At 50.7% G+C, this 21,213-nt stretch overlaps 6 protein-coding genes across 6 annotated transcripts; 2 read left to right on the forward strand and 4 right to left on the reverse strand.

Annotated features, from left to right (window-relative positions):
• Nucleotides 1–234: 234 nt before the first annotated feature.
• ALTATR162_LOCUS9313 (uncharacterized protein) lies at nucleotides 235–1,461 on the reverse strand (the record flags this gene model as incomplete). Its single annotated transcript, XM_043316946.1, has 1 exon — nucleotides 235–1,461. One exon carries the CDS (start codon nucleotides 1,459–1,461, stop codon nucleotides 235–237), a length of 1,227 nt encoding a protein of 408 aa, XP_043172881.1.
• A 986-nt stretch (nucleotides 1,462–2,447) lies between these two features.
• ALTATR162_LOCUS9314 (uncharacterized protein) lies at nucleotides 2,448–4,283 on the reverse strand (the record flags this gene model as incomplete). Its single annotated transcript, XM_043316947.1, has 1 exon — nucleotides 2,448–4,283. The coding sequence occupies one exon, from the start codon at nucleotides 4,281–4,283 to the stop codon at nucleotides 2,448–2,450; it is 1,836 nt and encodes a 611-aa protein (XP_043172882.1).
• Nucleotides 4,284–5,433: 1,150 nt separating this feature from the next.
• ALTATR162_LOCUS9315 (uncharacterized protein) lies at nucleotides 5,434–11,428 on the forward strand (the record flags this gene model as incomplete). Its single annotated transcript, XM_043316948.1, has 6 exons — nucleotides 5,434–5,950; nucleotides 6,018–6,344; nucleotides 6,679–7,016; nucleotides 9,799–10,475; nucleotides 10,528–11,293; nucleotides 11,351–11,428. The coding sequence occupies 6 exons, from the start codon at nucleotides 5,434–5,436 to the stop codon at nucleotides 11,426–11,428; spliced, it is 2,703 nt and encodes a 900-aa protein (XP_043172883.1).
• Nucleotides 11,429–12,290: 862 nt separating this feature from the next.
• ALTATR162_LOCUS9316 (uncharacterized protein) lies at nucleotides 12,291–14,189 on the reverse strand (the record flags this gene model as incomplete). The annotated part of the gene is made up of 2 exons (XM_043316949.1): nucleotides 12,291–13,918; nucleotides 13,973–14,189. 2 exons carry the CDS (start codon nucleotides 14,187–14,189, stop codon nucleotides 12,291–12,293), a joined length of 1,845 nt encoding a protein of 614 aa, XP_043172884.1.
• A 2,055-nt stretch (nucleotides 14,190–16,244) lies between these two features.
• Nucleotides 16,245–17,954, forward strand: ALTATR162_LOCUS9317 (uncharacterized protein; the record flags this gene model as incomplete). The annotated part of the gene is made up of 3 exons (XM_043316950.1): nucleotides 16,245–16,294; nucleotides 16,345–16,939; nucleotides 16,995–17,954. The coding sequence occupies 3 exons, from the start codon at nucleotides 16,245–16,247 to the stop codon at nucleotides 17,952–17,954; spliced, it is 1,605 nt and encodes a 534-aa protein (XP_043172885.1).
• Nucleotides 17,955–18,927: 973 nt separating this feature from the next.
• ALTATR162_LOCUS9318 (uncharacterized protein) lies at nucleotides 18,928–20,027 on the reverse strand (the record flags this gene model as incomplete). The annotated part of the gene is made up of 3 exons (XM_043316951.1): nucleotides 18,928–19,394; nucleotides 19,443–19,919; nucleotides 19,970–20,027. 3 exons carry the CDS (start codon nucleotides 20,025–20,027, stop codon nucleotides 18,928–18,930), a joined length of 1,002 nt encoding a protein of 333 aa, XP_043172886.1.
• Between the last annotated feature and the right edge of the window lie 1,186 nt (nucleotides 20,028–21,213).

The following is a 21,213-nucleotide window of genomic DNA, read 5'->3' on the forward strand; positions in this document are numbered from 1 at the left end:
GTCCTAGTTCGATGCCGGCTTGTTGCTCCGCTCGGAATCGGAATTGAAAGCTGCAACTCTCTATTCTCTCTCTCTCTAGGCTGGCTTCCTCATATTTGAATTCTCCTATCCATCACCGGACCACATGCTCACGGTCCATTGCAGGCTGGTGCACGATGCTGCTGCATGGAGGTGACGTGTGTTCTGAACGACACTAAAACGATCGTGCGACTCAAGGTAGTCTTCCTCGTTGGCTCACACCTTGCTCCGCTCAACGATATATTTCCTCTCTAGAGTCGCACACTCTTGCTTTACCGGAGTTCTTTGTGTTGAGGTTGAGGATCCGCCCCACGCCAAGCGACCCTTCCCTTTTTTCGCTGGAAGTTGTCGGTGCCAGAAATCTTCCTGGTTCGGATTGCATTCGAGAGACCTGCAGTCGCAAGGAACACGAGGCTCAATCACAAGATTTAACGGATTGTTGCTATGAGAAACCTTGTGTTCCACCGACATCTCGCACTTTCGCACGGGACGGTGAAGCTTCATAGCAGTGAAAGCGTCCAGCACCTCTACGAGATCGCTCAGCAGGTGCTGAAGACGCCGTACTCGATGATCGGGCACTATAACGCTAATGTGTGGGTACTGTGCTCGTTCTCTTTGGATACTCTTTTCCTCTTCGTCTAACCTCTTCCTCCTCTTTTGGTTGTCAGGGCACGCTTTCAAAGGCTGTCCCTCTAGTTTCCTCCCGTTGTAGCTGTCGAGGGTCTCTTTCAAAGTTTCGTATGCTTGAGGGTTTTCTTTCGTGGTCCATTTGTCGGTGTAAAGGCTTTTGAACCGGCGGTAGATGATTCGTTGGAATTGGACCTCGTACCATTCGAAGAGCTTGTACAACTCAGGCGAATTGGCGTTTCCAGGTTCAGAGGCTGGCGCATACTTCTTCTGAAATTCAACATAACCAATCGTTCGCAGCTCTCGAGGAAATTCCCCGCTATCATGAAGAACAACTTCAGTCAAATGTTCTTGCGCAGCCAGTATGTCGCCCTCGAACCAGCGCATCTCCAGGTTTTCCCGTCCATCGTAATGCATGGAAATGAACTCATCTTGGATTTTCCAGAGAAGCTTCTTCAGCATCTCGGCCTCTTCACCCTTGATATGCGCGAAGAAGTGCGTCATCTCGCGAACGATGTGAACGCCGGCAAAGTATTGACCAAGCAAGTAGGATGTGAATTTGTCTGTCCAGCCGTTACCATAGGCTGCACATCGCTCTGGAGTGTAGTTTTCCTCCTCCAGAATGTCATAGAACCAGTTGGCCAGGTCCCAGGCTGCGATTATGAGGGGAACCGAGTATCGAGAAAGCGCCTTCTTGTTCGCACGGGCTTGGGTTCGTTCTTCGTTCCATCCTGACATCCAAGCAGTTCCAATTGCGCCTGCAATTGCGAGAATGCCCGTAACGATGGCTGCAATGGTAGTTCCGTCGAGCCCCATTTTCCCGTGATAGAAGCTCGTGTCTTATGAGTTGTATTCTAGCTCTACCACACCCTAAGGATATACGTGTCAGTCTACGTTAAGAATTGATTGAGAAAGTAACAGTGTATACCTTTAAGGTAAATCTTGGTCTTGCTGGGGCAAAAGGCTGGAACAGAGATCAAAAAATACTCCGTGAGCTTTGAACGATGTGTTTGTAAAGATCAGAATGGAGACAAGCTGGGTTCCTGGATTGACCAGGAGGTATTTAACTAATTCAATCCTGATGGATCCCGGAATGGCATGGCTTGCTATCAATCACAGCTGAACGCTATTACCACCGGGAGATCGTCGCCCCCGCATGCCTCCGTCGATCAACACGCTTATTCATCTGCAAATCTGAGTCCAGATTCACTTTCGAATGCAGCACGCAGGCTTCTTTATTCGTTACAACAATGTACGACCCAGCTCTGAAAATCGACTGTTCTGGATAGCTCTCAGCTCAGGCCTGTGCGCATGAAGACCTCGATAATCCGGTGTGCCAAGCAATTTGGCGAGATGGTATGCGTCCGGCTTGCACTGGTCGGAGGTCGAGGCCCGCTAGTGCACGCCACGCCCATACACTCATACCTGGGGCTGACATCGGTATCATACCTCTTGCACGACCTAGACTGTGTAAAAAGCAAATATTCGTTCCACGTATGAGCTTACTCACCCGTCGAAAAGAAAGCAAGGCACTTGCACATCCATCCATCTTTCCCCACTTTCTCAATCAGTCCAATAACCTCAGACAAGGAAGAGACTGAACAGGTGCTGAAAGCTCTTTTACTACGTTGCATCCTATAACCGCATATAACAAAAAACATAACATATCTTATACTAATGTGGACGGCTAAGCTGTCTATGTTTACATACAATAGCTGTGTTGGTAGTATTGTAGGCAACGTAGTAGAAGCGCTTTCGGCGGCAATGACTTTGGCACTCGAGCACCGACGTTACCAGCAAACTCAGTACCAATTCTGGCCCCTCCACTTCCTACCATCCGCGGCACTTGTATACATCCCTCTCTTAGCCGTTCTCACACCAAGCCTACAAAGACCAGCCAAATGTTGAACACCAGCCAGCACACCATCAATCACTTGAACATCCTCGCCAACCGCTTCCTCAACAGCAGCTTTCATATTCGTCATGCCAGCACATCCAAGCGTCAACACATCCGCACCGTCACCAACCAGCTTCTTGCCCACATCGCACATGATGTCAAGTACTTCTTCCTCAGGCTTCGACTCCAGTTCCAAGACCCCAAGATCACAACTTCGCGCACCGACACAAAAAGAATCTAGGCCATAGTTCTTCACGGAATCTTCCAGTGTATACTGCGACCGTCGTGACGTTGCAATAATGCCAAACCGTCCACCCAGTGTTCGTGCGGCAAATAGCGACGCCTCCATGATGCCAACAACCGGCTTCGACAGCTCTTCTCTGAGCGCTTTGATAAGCGCGTGATCACTATAACAGGCCACAAGGAAAGCGTCGTATTGGTGCGCGATCGGGATGATGGCTCGGGCTGCGGCTGCTGCAGACATGATGTTATCGAAGTTTCCTTCTATGGCTGATGGCGCTGGTTTGGGGGCTGTAAAGCCGTAGACGGTGATATCGGGTGGGAGTGTTGGTTTGAGCATCTCGAGGCAAGCGTTCGTCATTGATGATGTGGCGTTGGGGTTACAGAGGAGGATACGGATGTGCTTGGCGCCAGCAGAGCCAGTCACTGATTGCAGGTTCTGACTTTGAGAGTCGCCCGGCATACTTCCTTCGCTATTGCGAGTGGGCCTCAGCGTTGAGAGCCTCGGAGGTTCGATGACCCCCGTTTGAGCAGTCAGGACACCGTAATGTTCCGTTCGCCGATGTCTTGCAAAGTCAAACGTTCGTGTCTTTCCTGGCAAACATTGATCAAGATCGCAATCCGCCACGATAACTTCGTCTTCTTCTGTTTTGCTCTCGGCTATGATCTTCCCGTCCGGCCCAACAATGGTCGAACCTCCCACCAGATCGTACTTTCCATCATCCAATCCGCATCTCGCTGCGCTAACAGAAAAGCACGCGTTCGTATACGAATGTGCCTGCATGACGAGCTTATGATGGAAAATAGCCTCAGCACGCGCTTCCTGTGGACTCACATCGGGTGATGCACCCCACATCTGTGGAGCGAATCCCGGTGTGTTGAAACCAACAAGAACGATTTCGACGCCTTGGAGACCCAAACATCTCCAAGCTTCCGCCCACCTTCGATCGTTGCAGATCATCATGCCAAAGATGGGTTCACCATGTTCAGATGTGGGCTCAATTAGATCGGGTATTCGGAAGGCGTTGAAGCCTAGATTACCGGGCTTGAAGTATCGCTTCTCGAGCTGATTGACTGCATCAGCTTCAGGGAAGGGCTCGACATCTCCGGGTAGGTGTATCTTCCGATACTTCGACAGGATCGATCCGGACTTGGCGTGGTAATAGACACAAGCGTTGTAGTGATCGCCTTGGTCTGTGGCTTCTGCGAATCCGATACAGATGTCGGTTTTCAACTCTTTGGCTCTGTCGAATATCCGCTTCGTATTCTCCGCGGTACTGATATCGCCATGTTCAAAGAACGACTCGAGCTCTGTTTCATCGGTCAAGAAGTAACGGGGAAAGAACGTCGTGAAAGTGCATTCTGGGAATAACACAACTTGTGCGCCTTGCTCAACAGCGCGTTCGAGAAGAATGACAAGTCGATCCAGTATGTACTGACGCGCATCAGTGCGGTGGATTGCGCCAACTTGCGCAGCGGCTATGCGAACGGTGCGAGGCATGTCGTTTAGGTCAATCTTTGAGACATACCAAAGCGATGCAGGAGCCGCTTCGTGACCTAAGAAAGCCTTTTACTTTGGACATTGGTACGATAAGGTTAAAAGAGACAAATCTGGGCGCCGTGGAGCTTATCGAAGGTGGGTTAGTTGGGTGGGGGCAATTCCCGTGAGGTGGCGGCTTTAGCCTTCCCCGCATGCTTAGCATTCTTGACGTTTGCTCTCTTCCCATTCCTTACCTCAGAGCGGAACTTCCTAACACCCGAAATTCTCTTAAATTAGCTCCAACACTTCCATCGCATCAATCTGCCAGATTTTCCGCCCCTGATATATCTGTATAAGCAAGAGAAGGCATGTCCAAGTCCAAGATCTTGCTGTTTCGACGAATAACGCTCTCTTCTTGGAGGAAACATCCCATCGGAACGACCGTCGCGCAAAACGGGATACCTCTTATCCTGCGATGAGGAGTACAGCTATACTTGTTTCAATGAGTGGCCTTCTACGACCAAAGAAATTGCCGCACCAGCTAGCTAAGCTTCGTACAACAATGCGCTCTACCGCAATCTGAAATGCACGTCGAAATACCCGCATTGTTGTACGAGATCCCGGACACGAGAACTTCAGCAACGTCAGAAGATCGCTTGCTATCGCTACCGTTCAACCCCAGAGTTATATGAGGGGTGACGCAGTTGGAAGGATTAGTGTTCCTCTATTTAAGGCGTACCTGGTGGGTATCGCTAAGCCGTGACACCCAGCTTGGCGCATGTCAACGCCATACGTTTAACCTTGGCAACATCATACCTTTCCTAATGGATTGAAATTGCTGAGTCCACCTGAATCGGTACGCCTCGCTTGCTAACCACCTGACCTATGGCGGCCTCAAATAGCACCTGCATATGTCGATATGAGGCTTAGCGTTATAGTCGCATGGATGAAGCCGCAAAAGCACGATACTTAGCCAGGCACCTCGTCGCGTAGGAATAAAACGGGGCTGTGTTTAATCTGACGTCAATTTGGAGACGCGATGCATGTGAACTGTAACCAAGGCGTGGTAGGCCTGAGGACGTGCAAAACTACTTGATGCGCGCGCTGCACGCACACAGCCAGCATCAACATCGACTCTAGCATCAAACTGTCTACGCAAACTAATTCAATCATGGCACCACAATCTTTTCGTCTCAGGACTTTCCTCTTTGCGACATCTCTTTTAAGCACCTCTACTACCGCCCAAAACACGACGAATGACACAAACTCCTCGGGATGTAGTGAGAGATTTCCACAGAAAGACCGGCCTGTCAACGCCACTGGTACAGCAAATATCTCCGATTCTTACCTCTCCACGACCTTTGGCGACTACCGCAACGATAGTAGCAATCACTCTACCTCCTGGAAGTTTAAACCCATGACAATGGCATACCTCACCGCGCCGTTGGAAAGCCATGGGCAAGCATGTGTATATATGTATATAGGCGTCGATAACCGCGGACGAGGTGGCGGTCCAAACGGCTGTGATGGCGTACTACCACAGGCATGCGTCGATCTACTAGAGCGGAAGCTCAGGCTACCCGGCAACATACTACCAGGCGGTATGACATGTCCATCAGGGGCTCATGATGACGAGCTCGACGAGGCTTGTGGTAACGACACCATCTCGAGGGGAGTTCTCAGTTTATGTACGTCGAGCCATTCGCCTCTACCGCCCCCCACAAGACGCAAAATACGCTGACACGTGTCATCTAGCCTCCACAATAGACCTGGCCAACACCACATACTCATGTAACGATAACCCTAAAGGCATTGACCTGAATCCTAATGGCTACACGACACGGGAACTCTTCGGTTGGGGCACACAAGTCTACGACACGGATCCGCAGAACTTTACCTGGTACGATGAATTCGTCACTCGTCCTGTTCCAATGGTACTCTCTACAAATATTGATGGAACCTCCGAGGCAAAAGTTGTTTGTATCGCGATGGATGAGGTGAAAAAGGGAAGTCGTGTGCCGCCTGAGTCTGTGAATAATGGAGAGGACAATGAGAGCGCGGCGGTGGGTTTGGAGTGGAAGAGTAGGGCGGGGATGGCCACACTGATGGCCGGGGTGGCAGCCATGTCTTTTGTTCTTGCGTAGACGTATACATAGGATTCGTAGTGACCAGACACTGCTGTATAAATGAAGATGATGATTACAAATACTTGGGGATATGTCAACGCGGAGACTTGACGGACAGCTCCGCAGGCAACAGGTTTTGAATTCTTCAACTTCGCACAATTTCGATGATTTTCATGGTATACTTCAACGTGTTCTTCTCTAGAAATCGCATTGTAAGAGTCTCGCTGAAGCACATCCCGCCCTCCTGAAGCCTAGCCGACGATACCTACAACCCAAACACAGCCATATAGACTGTCTCTTTGACCTTAGCCTTCCTGCTATTGTAGGTATCCTTGTCGGCGGCAACAACGGCCTCGACCGCATCACCCAAGAGCCTTCCAGGACCTTGTTCATCTCCAAAGGTAGTAGAGTAGCCATGAAGCCAGCGCAGCAATACCTCGAAGTCATCAGGTATCTCCTCCACTGCTTCACTCATGATCAACCGCTGAGCCTTGCTCCAGACGTAGAGCTCCACGTCGACGCAAGCCTACCTGAAGCCTTCCATATCACTGTCAAGAGTGTTGACGTAGCGTCGAGCAGCGTTCCTCAGACCGTCCAGCTTGCTCTCGTCTGCTGTGTTGAAGGACGGGTAGGTCTTGCATGCCAATTCGCGTAGATGGAGAAGCTATGATTTTATCTCATCACCTTGATTGCCAACCGTGTCTCCCAGCTTATCGAAGATGTCCTTCCTCGGGAACCTTCCAGCCCACTCGCCGCCGCATACGGAGTCATGTAGCGATGCTAATCTTACATCCGACCCCTTCTTCACCTGTTGTGCAGCCGTGGCACCTGTCATCTCTCAGTCTTTGGGAAGGCAACGCAGGTTGTTCAAATACCCGAAGGCTCGATTGACGTCTTCGGGCGCGTACCAAAAGTAGGATGAGTTGTTGAAGTGGCCGGAATCGGGAAATTGGGCGGGTGATTCGCAGATCAACCAGAAGATGACTATAGTTAGCAGCAGAATTCAATTGGCGTCGCGCTCATCAATCCCAGATACGAGAGCGATCTTTTGCAGAGGCAGGCCTTCGGCTGAAACCCAGTCCAAGGCCTGAGTCCCTCCACACATGCCAAGATTTCAGTCCCAACGCCACTTACATTGCAAACGATACGCAAGATGTTAGCCAGTACAAGTTTGTCGAGAGATGCTGAGGCCAGATCGTTCATGTATATCCATATCCAAAGTGTAGGGTCTGAAACTTTCCACTTGCGCAGCTGCGACGTGTCGGAGAATCTGAGATAGTCACAGATCTTGCGTCGCCCGAACCCTGAGGAGGTACGGCGTAGGACTTGCCAGCCGATCTTCTTGTTGTGGGGATCTGAAATAAAGACCCCGATTGCTCTCTGGGCTTTGACGGCGATAGGGTTGATTAGATATACTTGCGCTTTTACACCGCTCGTGGTGACCTGCAACTAAGTTGTGGTCTCATCTTCGAGCGTGATACGGACATGTGGAGGCGATATCGGCCGGAGGGAAGGTGCTCGGCCTCGCGCTTACCCTGGGATGTTCCAAGCTGCGGAATTGCAAGAGACTCAAGAGTGGGCGTCCGTAGCAGTCGGGAAGCTGTTGAGCGGATTGATAAACGGGACTGTTGAAAGGTCTGCATTGCCCATGGACCAGTTGGCGCATTAGGTGGTGAACCTGGGGCGATACAAGCGGCCGTAGATACCGAGCGGACACTTGACGTTCCACCAATACCTAGTATTGACGATGAAGTGAGGATAAGTCCGTGATATACACCGCTGACAACCTTGGGGATGGAGGATACACCGGACGGGCCTACGTCATCCGTGAGTGGGATGTAATCGCTGCTGAAGCCCACAGTTTCAACTCTCTCGATATGCACCAATCGTTTTGGTATGCCATCAGGATGAGCTGCAAGCTTTTACAGGTGCCAATGTCCTGATCTCAGTATGTCTGGGAGGACGGAGACAGTGGACAGCCGTTGTCGATGAAGCTTCGACTACCACGGTGAGATTTCATTGTCTTGAATGGTATCGAGAATCAATTGCTGGTGAGAAGATGCGAGAATGAGGGCAGTCGGCGGGGCAGGTTGTAGATGCTTGGGAAAACAGGGTGGTTTGCCCGTTAACCCATCCGGGAGGCTTCCTCTGTCTTTGTGGATTGCCAGAAGCATTACACAGTGACTGCGCACCCAACAAACATGTCTTCATGACACTTATAGCTTTTCTAGTATCCACTTGAGCTTTGAGGACTTGACCGCAGAAGCCGTGAGTAGGACTTGTGATGTTGGGTATTTGATAACATTGTCTGCTCATAGACCATCTTCAGTGGCTTCGAGCCGCCGCCCTTCTTCTAGTCTCGACATTGGAACTTGATAAATCCCCAAGACCTCATCTGCATGCCTTGACGGTCGTCTTAGTGGACGGTTTGTAGCCGGCGATTGCGCTTACAGCTCAGCTCATAAATTTCACTGTTCAGTTGGTTGATCTTCTCCCTTGCTTCATCGAGTGCGCTTCCATCTCAACGCACAACGCTCGCTACAAGTGAGATATTTGGCTGGCTATACAAGTTACTGGGTATCTGATTTATGCAGGATGCGGTGGAGCTAGGCGTAGGCTGGGACGTCCGAAGATCACGGCGCCTTCATCAGCTATAGAGGTCAGAGATTGAATGCTCCCCGATTGATGATTCTGGGAAGAGCTGTTGTAGGGCAACGCATTCGCATCGACCCAAGTTCTGGTATGTATTGAACGACACGGAACTTCCCTGATGCCATTGAAGTTTGCTTTTGATGCTGAGGTATTTCCGATCCAGTGCGTCGATATCTTCAGCAAGCTTGGACCATCCGCCGTGAGTTTCTGACACAATTATCTTCTTGCGCTTGTAAGAGCAGTGTTCAAGAACCACAGCCTTGAATTCGAACCCATATAAAGTCTTAGCAGATGATTCTCTTTCAGAAGAGTTAGATGAAGAAACCAAGATGAAACCGCCAGTGGTGATTGACCTGGTGTACAGCTCATTCGTCAACTATAGATATCTGGGGCCATCGCGACTCCGTCGTCATCTCCAAATTTTACGCGCCCGAGGCGTCTGCATCGTCCAGAAGAAATTCCATGTGGACATAAGTAGATATCGCAATGTACAATGGTATAAATTGTGATGCTTGACGGTGAAATAGGTTGCCAGGTTAGCAAAAGTCGACGATCCTGCCTTGTTTTTCGGCGGTGCCTAGCCTCAGCCGCGTCTGGGCAGTCGCGCATCGCGTCACCGCCCTCCTCCGGAAAACCTCGTACCTAAGCTCTTTCATCCACCACAAGTGCTCTTCGCAGGACGACTTCCAACCCCATCTCGCATCTTCCTCGCGAGATAGTGTGATTAATTAAACAACTCACCCTTACTCCCGTCCTAGTGGGGGCCAATCAAGAGCTGCCAAAGCTCCAAGGGTAGCTTCCGCACCAACCACAGCTCCCTTCACTCCCGATTACCTGGAGTCCCTCTATCCGGTGCTGTCGTCAATCTAGCAACCATGTCTTCCAACCGCCACGGCCATGACAATTCGCACAACGTCTCGCGCGTCTTGTACGATCATGTCAATGGGCAGAACAACAACACTTCCGAGTCAACACCTTTGCTACACAACATCATCCCGCAGCACATCCACCCTGATGGCGAGAGCGGTCGTAAAGGCTTCCACCCATCCCACTTCATCAACGTAGCATGGCGCTCTGGAAGCAATGCAGCAAAGTATACCAATCTACTCTGGCCCTTCGTCATCGTAGCCATCGTGCTGCACTTTGCAGCCCCAGGAATGCCTATTGCTATCTTTGCGACCAGCTACATTGCCATGGTGCCTGTGGCCAACCTATTGGGATTCGCAGGCCAGGAGTTCGCGAGGAAGATGCCAAAGGTCTCGGGTATTCTGATTGAGACTGCGTTTGGTTCGATTGTGGAGATTATTCTCTTCATGATTTTGATTGCGAAACATCATTCTAGGGATGGGTCGAGCGAACATGGGAATCTTATTCCGGTTATTCAGGCGGCGATTTTGGGGTCTATTTTGACTAATCTCCTGCTCTGCCTGGGACTGTGAGTACAGAATCTAGCTTCCGCGTGTCACTTATACTGACTGAAGATCTAGTTGTTTTTTCGTTGGCGGTCTTCGCCAGATGAGCCAGAAGTTCCATGCTTCTGTCAGCGAAGTCGGCTCTGGTCTACTTCTGGTAGCTGGCTTCGGTCTGCTTATCCCATCTGCCTACTACTCTGCGCTCAAAGGCTCTGCTGTCGCAAAGGCGACAAAGCACCATGAGTTCACGGAGAAGATTCTGCAGCACAACGTTCTCAGGATCAGTCAAGTTACTTCGATTCTGCTAATCATCGCTTTCTGCATCTTCATCTGGTACAACGCCCGCTCCCAACATTCGCTCTTCGACGAAGTCCTGGAGGCAGACGAACACGCCGATCTAGACCACCACGAAGATCTCGCCAAGCCGAAATTCACTTTCACAGAGTGCATGGTCGCCCTCGTCCTCTCATTAGCCATTGTCACGCTCCTCGCCGTGTTTCTCGTCGAGCGCATCGAAGACGTTGTTGAGTCTGGTATTCCAGACCAGTTCCTCGGTCTTATTATGCTGCCTCTTGTCGAAAAAGCGGCGGAGCATTTGACTGCTATTGACGAAGCCTGGGACGGTCAGATCAACTTTGCCCTTTTTCACTGCATCGGTCCATCGATTCAGACCGCTCTCTTCAACGCTCCTCTCGTTGTCATCGTCGGCTGGATCATGGGTAAAGACATGGACCTTAACTTTGAGATTTTCATGATTGTTTTGCTGGTCTTGGCCATTGTTGTTGTGGGCAACTTCCTACGTGACGGCGAGTCGAACTACCTTGAGGGTGCTATGCTTATTGTAAGTTGCATGGAATGATTGTTCGCGAGCGAGTGTGTTGCTAACGTGCGGAACTAGATTGTTTACGTCATCGTTGCCGTGGCTGCCTGGTACTATCCCAACCCTGATGTTGCGACTTCGAATGGTGCGGAGTAGGCGGAGGTTGGAAAGGGATGAATTGGAAAGATGGGATCACGATGACTGGTATGGCGGATTGGCAGTCAGACGCTACCGACCTGACTTGAGCTAAGAGTGTCTATGTTTGTTCAGAATGTGGTGTGGCTGACGGATGTGGTGGTTGCCGCTCGACAACTTGCAGCGTAAAGCGGACGATAAGGGAGACGCATGTGATCATGGTTCATGTATACACATCGGACATGTTATAACGAGTTATCATGATCATTACAACATAGCTTGAAGCGGCTTGAAAGCGCACAGCTTTTCCCGACCAAACCTTTCTACACCGACCGCAAGTGGCCAAACTTCCCATTCTCGTCTTACCTGACGTTTCTTTATCTTCCGTGGCTGGCGACCCTATGTGGCTGTTTCTCGAATTGCAGGCAACCCTCAATACTCAATAGCTCTCTGAAAGACTGACCGACTAGAGCTCCACCAATATGCGCCCTTCGCAGATTGTATTTGCACAAGACACTGGCAGGTGCTACCATTTAAACGTTCCTTCTTTCTCAAATGCGGACCAGAAGGCTTGGAACGTTGGGACGAAAGGCAGAACATAGACGAGGTATGTGATAATCAGGATGCGGACACGTACGTAGATTATACGATCGACTATCGCCAGAGAGGCTATGACCGTTGGGATCGTGACTTGGTAGGTGAGAGATGAGTTCATGTGTATGGTCTCACAACAAGCGTTCAATTTGTCACGAATACAGTAAATTGTTTCATACGAGTGATGTATATCAGACTGGCGAGTTGAAGCTTGCTAGCGGCAAACCTATGTCGGCTTGCATTTACATTTGTTATCTTCTATCACATATTTAGATATCAGAGTGGCTAACTAGTGCACATGCGCTCCAGCCAACTTGACCAACTTGGGGAAATCCGGTGTTCCAAACCCGGTAATCGGATCCCAACCTTCGGTAACAGGGAAACCTTCAACATTGCATCCGCGACTGAATCCTTTTGTGATATCAGTCAAACCCTTGTATCCCTTCTTGTACAACCAAGGGTTCAAGAACCCAAGTGCAGGCTTTCCACTCGCCAACAAGGCATCGTTGACAAGCGCAAAGATACCAGCAGTCAGTGGGCAAGACGCTGAAGTACCGGAAATAGTACCTTCAGTTCCGTTCCAAAAGTAGGCAAAGTACAGACCCTGGGCTGCGAGATCGGGGTAGCCACGACCGGTCTTGTTGTATAGACCCTCGTAGCTGTCACCAAGAGATTTTACGTACGTAGGCACGACTTTGTCTTGGTAGTAAGGACGCGGGAAGTAGTTGCTGAAGCCACTGCCGCTGGCGTATAGATCGCGGAAACCAGCAGTCGTGTTGCTAGAAGGGCGGTAGGCAGATTCTTCGGGCTCGAAGTTCATGGTTGCGCCGACGGTGGTGACGTAGGGGCAGGAGGCCGGGAAGCTGGGCTGGAATTGGTACTTGTTCTTTCCATCGTTGGTGTAGCATGTGTCGGTTCCGCCGAGACCGCGGTCACCGGAGGAGAAGAAGAGGGTTGTGCCCCGGGCGCCGACTTGGGCGAATTGACGGCACACACGTTCGGCGTAGCTCTTTGGGACCGTTTGCTCAGAATCGCCGTAGGAGGTTGAGATGATGCGGGGAATGGAGCGCTGGGTGAGGAGCCAGTTTACCCAAGCCAGGTAGGGTTCGTTGGTGTTTGTAGGGGTAGAGACATCGGGGGTGAACGGCGGTGAACCGCCAGTTGAGAAGGAGGTAATTGGCGTTTTCCAGCTTATTCCAGCGATGGCTTGGACGTCTAGGTTGGCTTCACGGCTGATTCCCTCAACGGTGGATTGGTTGTAGGTCAAAGGACCGTCTTGAGTTGGGCCGTTGTCGATGGAGATTTGCTTGAAAGCGTAGGCCTGGGATACGGCTTCTGGGCGGTACTTCTCCAGGAACATCTTGGTGTCTGGACGAATGGGGATCTCTCCGAGGAAGTTGTTGAAGCCGACGCTGTTCTTACGGCTGGCCTTGGTTTGGTACCACTTGGTCTTGTAGAGGGTTTGGAAGCATTCCGGGGTGACGGATGTCACGTTGCAGACAGCAGCGATGGAAGTGTTCTGAGGTGTGTGGTAGCTCGCAGGTACTTCAACAGCCTCATCGACAAACGTCGCCGCGTTAGCAGCAGCGCGGAAGAAGGAGGTAGTAGGTTGGATGGTGTCAATGTGAGCGTGCAGGTGACGCGGAAGAGACCAGGCAGTTGTACGCGCAACAATAGAGCCATCCTTGTGCTTGTAGGTGTGGTACTCGGTGTCAAGAAGGCTCTCAACCATCTTAATGGGAAGATGGACGATAACCCAATCCTTGGCTGAGCTGTAGCCTACATTGTCGGTGTCGATACCGCTTTCGCGGAGCCACTCGTGAACCAGGTCATGAGTTTCAGAGCTTGGTGCAACTAGCTCATCGACCTCGTCGGCGCTCAGATGCTGACCGTAGCGGGCATGCTCTGGGTCGGAGACTATGCGGTGTCAACTACCTGAACGTGCTCAGACCTCGAGCGTGGAAAACGTACCTTCATGGAGATGGCGGTCAAGCTCCTCGAACCGTCCCTGCTTAAGACCAATCTGCAGTTGGATAGTCTTGCCACCATGCGCCCTCTCAAGCTTCGTCCACTCCCTGGGCGCATAATGTGTCTCCTTGACAACATACGGCGAGCGGGCCTGGATAGGAGAGGCCAGCGCATCATGCGCAGCAACAGCAGCCAGAACAACAGTCGCGAAGATCTGCATAATGTATGTCGGGTATCCAAAGCAGATGCAGACAACACACGCGCGCCCAGTAGTACCAAGCAGTCTTGACAGCTATTTAAGCTCATTCGAAGCACCGACTAAGGTCGCGTCATTACTACCTAAAACTTCGTTGGTACCTTGGCGAGTCTAGGGCCTGGTGCCCCATATGGAAGGTTGATAGTCGGGTGCATAGTACATGCATGTCGATCTCCGTATCATCGGAACAAATGAGACTGCTTTCCTATCGCCTGGAGCCGAGCAACCCACATTGCGGCAAGCTCAGCCTTTGCTAAGATGGCATAAACAACATTCGGTGTGTACATCGCGTGCTGCGATTCGTTCGTGGTGCCATGATAACGCTAATAGCGATGTTCAACAAGGCGGGGGTGAGGCTGGCAAAAGATTGCACGCAGGTTACAAGGAGGCCATTAGCCTCGGAAATGACCACGCTAACGCCAAATTAGGAAGCTACAAAACTCGTCATCATCGTGCGCTCGATAAACAAGCAAAATCAAGCCACTAGTTAGTGGCACCCACGGCGTCTTAGCTGCTCTTGGGAGAGCTTGAATTACTCTTGGAAGGTGATTAAGTGGAGCGTGGTCCGCACCTGGTTCTTTCGTAGCGAGGACCCCGCCAGCAACCCGGTTGACGGCTTCTTAGGAGTGCGTTGGAGTAGGTACATCGGCAGCGCATATATGAGGTCTTTGTCGGTTGCTTTGACATCAAGGTTCTCGCGCTAACCTCTATCTTGCCACACGTGCGTTCGTGACAGGGATGAATGCAGAGCGGCAGCTTAAACAAAGGGGGAGCGATATGAAGTCGTGATTGCTACGCTATAGTTCGGCTGTCTTCCCTGAAACCTATCCTTCAGCCATCTTCTGTAATAATCCCTTGGACAGATACGACCAGAACTACTGGGAATGACCCTCCCATCATGATGCGTCCAGGCAAACACGACGACCGAAATGAGTTTTCCAAAGAATGCTTTGGCCTTCCTACCAGCATTACCATCTCCCACCGTTCTTAATTAGCCATCTACTCTCTACCCTGGTACGGAACATAGGTGGGGAGGTGTCACGTTGATGCGATATACGTCGACGGTATGGTCGACGTCTGCCCTGTATTTTCGGTGGCGGCTCGAATGGGAAGCCCATAGTCGTTTGCTGGACGACCGAAGAATGATACGCGTTCGCTTGCTCGTTCGTATGTCGACTGGCATCCCTATTGGTCTGCCTATTCGCATTTACACTGGAAGACCTGAAATCAGCTAACCATCTAGAACTACTGAGTTCAGACGCTTTCCGGCACCGGCACTCGTATCTCGATATTGCTATTAGTATAGAACTAGCATTATCGTTGCCGTGAAGGAGTGGTAATGCCAAGGCAGGGCAGCACAACGCCGTCAAATACGTTAGCCTCGTAAATTCCAGCCACCTTATATCCGCATTGTGCAGCCCGAGGTAATACCAGTACTGTTACATATTTCGTATGATACTGTACAACGACCTGGGTGTCTAGAAGATGTAGTAAGTCATGTGATGTAAGTGGAGGAAGTTCTCGCGCATTAGTACTATTGTGACGTAAGATACACATTACTCCTTCTTCGAAAGCTTACAAGATTCTTTCCAAAATCACAATTTCCTCGGCTTATTAACAACCATCAACGACTCTTATGAAGTAGCTGTGCCCCCTATCCCCGACTAGATATCTTGGAATACAATGCAGTCTTACATCTCAGACTAGAGCCACAACAACACACAGAAAAAGACAAGGAGACTATTCTACCTTAGTCCTGCAGGACATGGTTGTTCAACCGAAATCTGGACATTCAATGTCCGGTAACATTACTTTATTCCCTAGCTGATGGCAGCACGGCTCGGCAAAAGAGCTTGTTTCCCCGCACCAACGCCACCGCATGGGGTAGACTACCCAATAGAATCCCTCAGTCTGCACGCCATCGCGGAAGATCTGCAGTTCATGGCTGATGGGGATAAGTCGGGTAAACCACCGACATACATTTACTCCAATGCCTAACAAGTCGGCCGAGTGGCCGTCATGGACACGCATAAGCGGTCACCATGGGCTATAATAGCAGATGTAAAGAGGTACTCGATTCCCCAGAGCTTCTGCTTTGGCTCTCTATTACACACAGTAGATTTTTCGCCATGAAGCCGGGCGTGTATCAGTTCCTCGTCGGGTGCTTTGCATCATTGGGTTCCTTCCTCTTTGGATATGATCTGGCTGTGATTGCAGAAGTGGTGGCATCCGACTCTTTCAAATCTCTTTTCTTGCAACAAAATTCCGATTCTCGATCCGGTACCGTCGTAGCACTCTTCACCGCAGGATGCTTCTTTGGTGCTTTTGGAGCAGGTTTCACCGACAAGCTCGGTAGACGAGGCACTATCCTGATGGCTTCATGCATCTTCGTTGTGGGTGGTATCATCCAGACTGCTGGAGTAGTCATAGGCATGCTATATGCTGGGCGATTTATCGCTGGTCTCGGTGTTGGGTTCTTGACTATGATCATCCCGATCTACCAAGCAGAGATTACTCACCGTCGCATTCGTGGGAAGGTCACTAGTCTCCAGCAACTCTTCAATGCCGTGGGGCAAATATTTGCCAGCTGGACGGGCTACGGTTGCTACCTCACTTGGGCAGGAACAGGTGACAGCCGTGAGTGGCGCATACCGCTCGCCGTGCAGATCATTCCTGCTCTGTTCTTGGGGAGCTTGATCTATATGTTTCCTGAGGTATGTTTACGATCAGAGACTTATCTATGGGGAGGCTGCGCTGACAATACGGCAGAGTCCACGGTGGCTGTGCGACCATGATCGAGCTGATGAGGGTCTTCGTAATCTCGCTCTTCTCCATGCGCACGGCGACATCTCGGATCCGTACGTGGTAGCCGAGTTCGACCTCATCCAAGCACAAATTCAAGCGGAACATTTGGAGAAAAAGAAGACTTACTTCGACCTTGTTCGTGATTGGCCAAACCTCAGGCGAACGATGCTTGCATGCTTTATTCAAGCCGAATGCCAGATGACAGGGGTTAGCGCGATCCAATACTTTTCACCTCAAATTTACGCTCAAATCGGCATCACGACTTCTCAATCTTTGCTATTTAATGGAGTCAACGCCATCATCGCTTTCGCCGGCACATCTGTATGCATCCTCGTCATAGACCGAATCGGAAGACGACCACTCGAGATTTATGGAGCGGGCCTTATGTGTGTTACGTTCTTGATCAACGCGATTCTTATCCAACAGTTTCCGGCATCAGCAACCAGTAATGGGGCTCATTGGGCCTTTGTTGCATTGACATGGGTATTCAATTTTGTCTTTTTCGTCACATCGGGGCCTTTGTCTTGGGCAATCCCGGCTGAGCTCTTCGGAACTGCGCTCCGCATGAAAGGTGTAAGCGTTGGCGCCATGACGAGTTTTGCCTTCAACACCATGATAGGACAGGTCACACCTATTGCGATCAGTGCGATCGGATGGAAATTCTATGTGGTCTTCATTGTTTGCAATTTTGTCAATGGCGTTGTCTTCTGGGCGTTCTTGCCAGAAACCAAAGGACTCAGCCTGGAGGACATGGATGAAATGTTCTACAAGAGTCCGACGTTCGTTCCCGGCAGCAAATGGGTGCCGCACTCCCACCTGGACGAAGATGCTCGAAAGATAGCGAATGGCGAAGATTATGTGGATGGAGTGGTTACGGCCAAATACAAGGCCACTGAGGTAGAGCACATTGAAGGCGGTGATTGACATGGAATCAAGAACCGCAACCTACATGTCAGGGATCTTGATGGGTGAATGCAACTTGAATGTTCAGGGTGTGCCGTCGCACTTTTGCGACATACAGATCTAGTCAAAATTAAACATCTTCATAGTATCTTTTAAGTTTAGCTAGGACAGTCTTTTGCTATCCGCTTTCCGCAATACGCTTAGCAAGATCTTCAGCTGTTGGATTGAGGCTATGTGTGCTGAGTGTGCAACATCGTCACTTGACCCAATGGGCACAGTTGCAACCGGGAGTCTGGTAATCAAAGGTAGCGGGCAACCTGCCCGCCTCAAGCATAGGGAGAGTTGTACAGGGCATGTCACACGACACTTCTTGGTCACACACACAGGCAAGAATTCCCTTTCCATCCATTCAAACTTCACCGTTGATGGGGAAGACGCTCATGTGGACTATGACCTTATTGAACATGGGTTGATGAAGGCGAATTCTGATCTGAGCATATTTTGCTTATACATAGGTGGTACATCCATTACCCAGCAAGTTTTTAGTTTAGGTCAAGGAGATTATATCCCACACTCTTTCTTTAGGACGTGGAGCCTCTTACTACATTGTGTCGATGACAAGATCTATGAGAGAGTGAGACTTCTGGTAATTGACCATTTCAATAGCGATGAATCTCATCTTCGGGACGGCTTAGACGACTGCATGATCATAATTGTATGACAGTGCACTTAGAAGGACGATTCCAACTGCTGATTGACGTCACAATAGAAAAGATAATGTTAAGAGTGGGCGCAGTGACAAGGAGAGCAAGGCAAAACATGAAAGAACTTCAGCGAGATAGTTGAAGAATCCCGGAATATAAATGCGCAAACGTCCAACTTACTTAATCTTGAGTAATCGAGCTCATGTGGCAAATCAAGAAATGCTCTTTGCAAGGTCTCGGTCATGCACAATGCACAGGTTGGTTTGAGATGGGCCATACATTCAAATCATCTAACGGAAGTAAGTCGGTGCCGTAGCCTTAGCAGCCATCCAAGCCTCATCCAACGCCTTTACAACGTCGTCAGGCAGCGGTCCCTTTTCTAGATCCGCAAGGTTTCCTTCTAACTGTTTCAAGCTGCTGACACCAATAATCACACCATCGTTTCCGCCTTTGACACGTGTCTTCAGCTCGGAGTGGTGCACACACCATCGCAGCGCGATTTCTAGCAAAGTCAAGTTGTGCTTCTGCGCGGCGTCTTCGGCGATCTTCAAAGCCTGGAAAGTAGCGTCCTTGAAGTAACGGTCGCGGTACATGCTTCCTACACGATCCGCTTTGGTTCCGAAACGGCCTTCGTCGGGCTTGATGTCCTTGGACTTGATCTTGCCGGAGAAGAGACCGCCAGCCAGGGGATTGTAGATGACGATGTCGATGCCGTATTTGCGGCAGGCTGGGATGAGCTCGGGTTCGATGGCACGAGCTACCATCCATTAGAGTAATCTCATAAGGAAAAAGGGCATACACTTACTGATAGCATTGTACATGGCTTGGTAGATGGTTGGCTTCACCCAACCCCGCTCCTTGCAGATATTGTACACTTCGGCGACCTCCCAGGCCGCAAAGTTGGATAGTCCCAAGTTCACAAACTTGCCTTGCTTGTGCAGCTCATTCACGGCACCGAGAGTCTCCTCGAACGGCACAGAATGGTCTGGTGCATGCAGGTAGAAGATGTCCACGCAGTCTGCACCCAACTCTTTGAGACTAGTTTCGAAGTGCTCTTTCAGTCTGTCGGGCTTGTGGACACCAGCCTCATAAGGGTAGACCTTGGTGGCGAGGGTAAGGCCGCGGTCCTTCCATCCCGCCTGGCGCGTCCATGCCTCTTGTTTGCCGCCAACGTACATACGCGCTGTGTCGACTTCATCGTAGCCTTGGGATTGGAAGTAGTCGAGATGCTTGGTGAACTCATTGAACTCTGTGATGCGTGCGCCGCTTGTCTCATCAGGGCCTGACATGCATTAGTAATTATGTTTGAGACCATCGATTCGTGAAGCACACCAAAGGTCATCAAACCGAGGATGACTCGGTCTTTCGGGTTCTGTGCGAGGAGAGGCATCTTGTCTGTCTATACGGATTGTGTAATCGTGAGATGGAGGGACTATTGAGGGAGTGGTGCACGCCTGCCATCGCTGTCACAACATGACGACAGCGGGGTGCCCCGCCCGGACATAAAGACGCGTATTTCCGACATCTCCAATGTGTTCTGCACGCTCGTCGCTTTTCATCCAGCGATACTCGTCAATAGCATGCTCATCACTGTATGACAAAATCAACCATCCACACGCGTTCCTGCCAAGTCCTGATGCAACAACCCGAAGCCCGAATCGATGAGACTTTCACAAGTGCGGTCGAAACAGGTTGCACCACTTGACCTCGGGTTCTATCGCATCTCTCACCTCCTAATAAGCGATCGACTCTAACTCTTCATTGCATGAGTCATCGTACAGTATGCGCTATGCTCTAATCCAGGCCTCTTCTAAATACTGCGGCGCGGCCGATATCGTTCCTTGCGGTGCCTTTGCGGCAGTCGCAGTATGGACTGACCATTCCTTGCTTTCGAATGGTTCCTCAATTCATTGGAAACGCCACGAGTCGGTTGGGAAAAGGCAGCTTCGCGCGATTATTGGATAACTACTTCGGACCTACCAAGCCTCCGCGAACTACTTGCAGCAAGGCGTCGGGGCGGAGCATATGTCTCACGAACGCCGTCTGTGCTAAAGTGGTGGAAAAGCAGGAACAGCACACTCCCGCGGCCGTGCGACCCTTGGGGGCGATGATGAAGAAATGGCTGAAACCTTGTGAGGGATCACAGCCAACATTCACACCTCGCTTGGGGCGGTGGGGCTCTCTTGCACCAATGACGTCGCTCATGTGCCGATAAGGATAAGGAACCCAACACGAAGCAGCGCCGGCTGGTCAGGCGGTCATCATCATGCAGCTAAGCTGTACCATGATGCAGCTAGCAATACCCATCACCTTCGCAACATGGCCGAACTCTGCACCCAGGATCGTCCCGCAACCGTCCCGCTGCTCTTCTGTACAGCACAGGTGCCACGTAGCAGCAATGCAGGTACGCACAGAAGCCGCACACAAAGAAGCATGAACCGTCGCGGGCAGATCGCTGCGCCATATAAGACTGGCAGGCAGCCCTGCGTTCCATGTACCAGCGTTCTACACTCCATTTCACAGCAGACCGACATCTGCAGTGCGCCAGACAATGAGTCGATCAGCTGGAGCCGGAG

The sequence above is a fragment of the Alternaria atra genome (assembly GCF_907166805.1).
Source record: "Alternaria atra isolate CS162 genome assembly, contig: 29, whole genome shotgun sequence".
NCBI classification, from domain to species: Eukaryota; Fungi; Ascomycota; class Dothideomycetes; order Pleosporales; family Pleosporaceae; genus Alternaria; species Alternaria atra.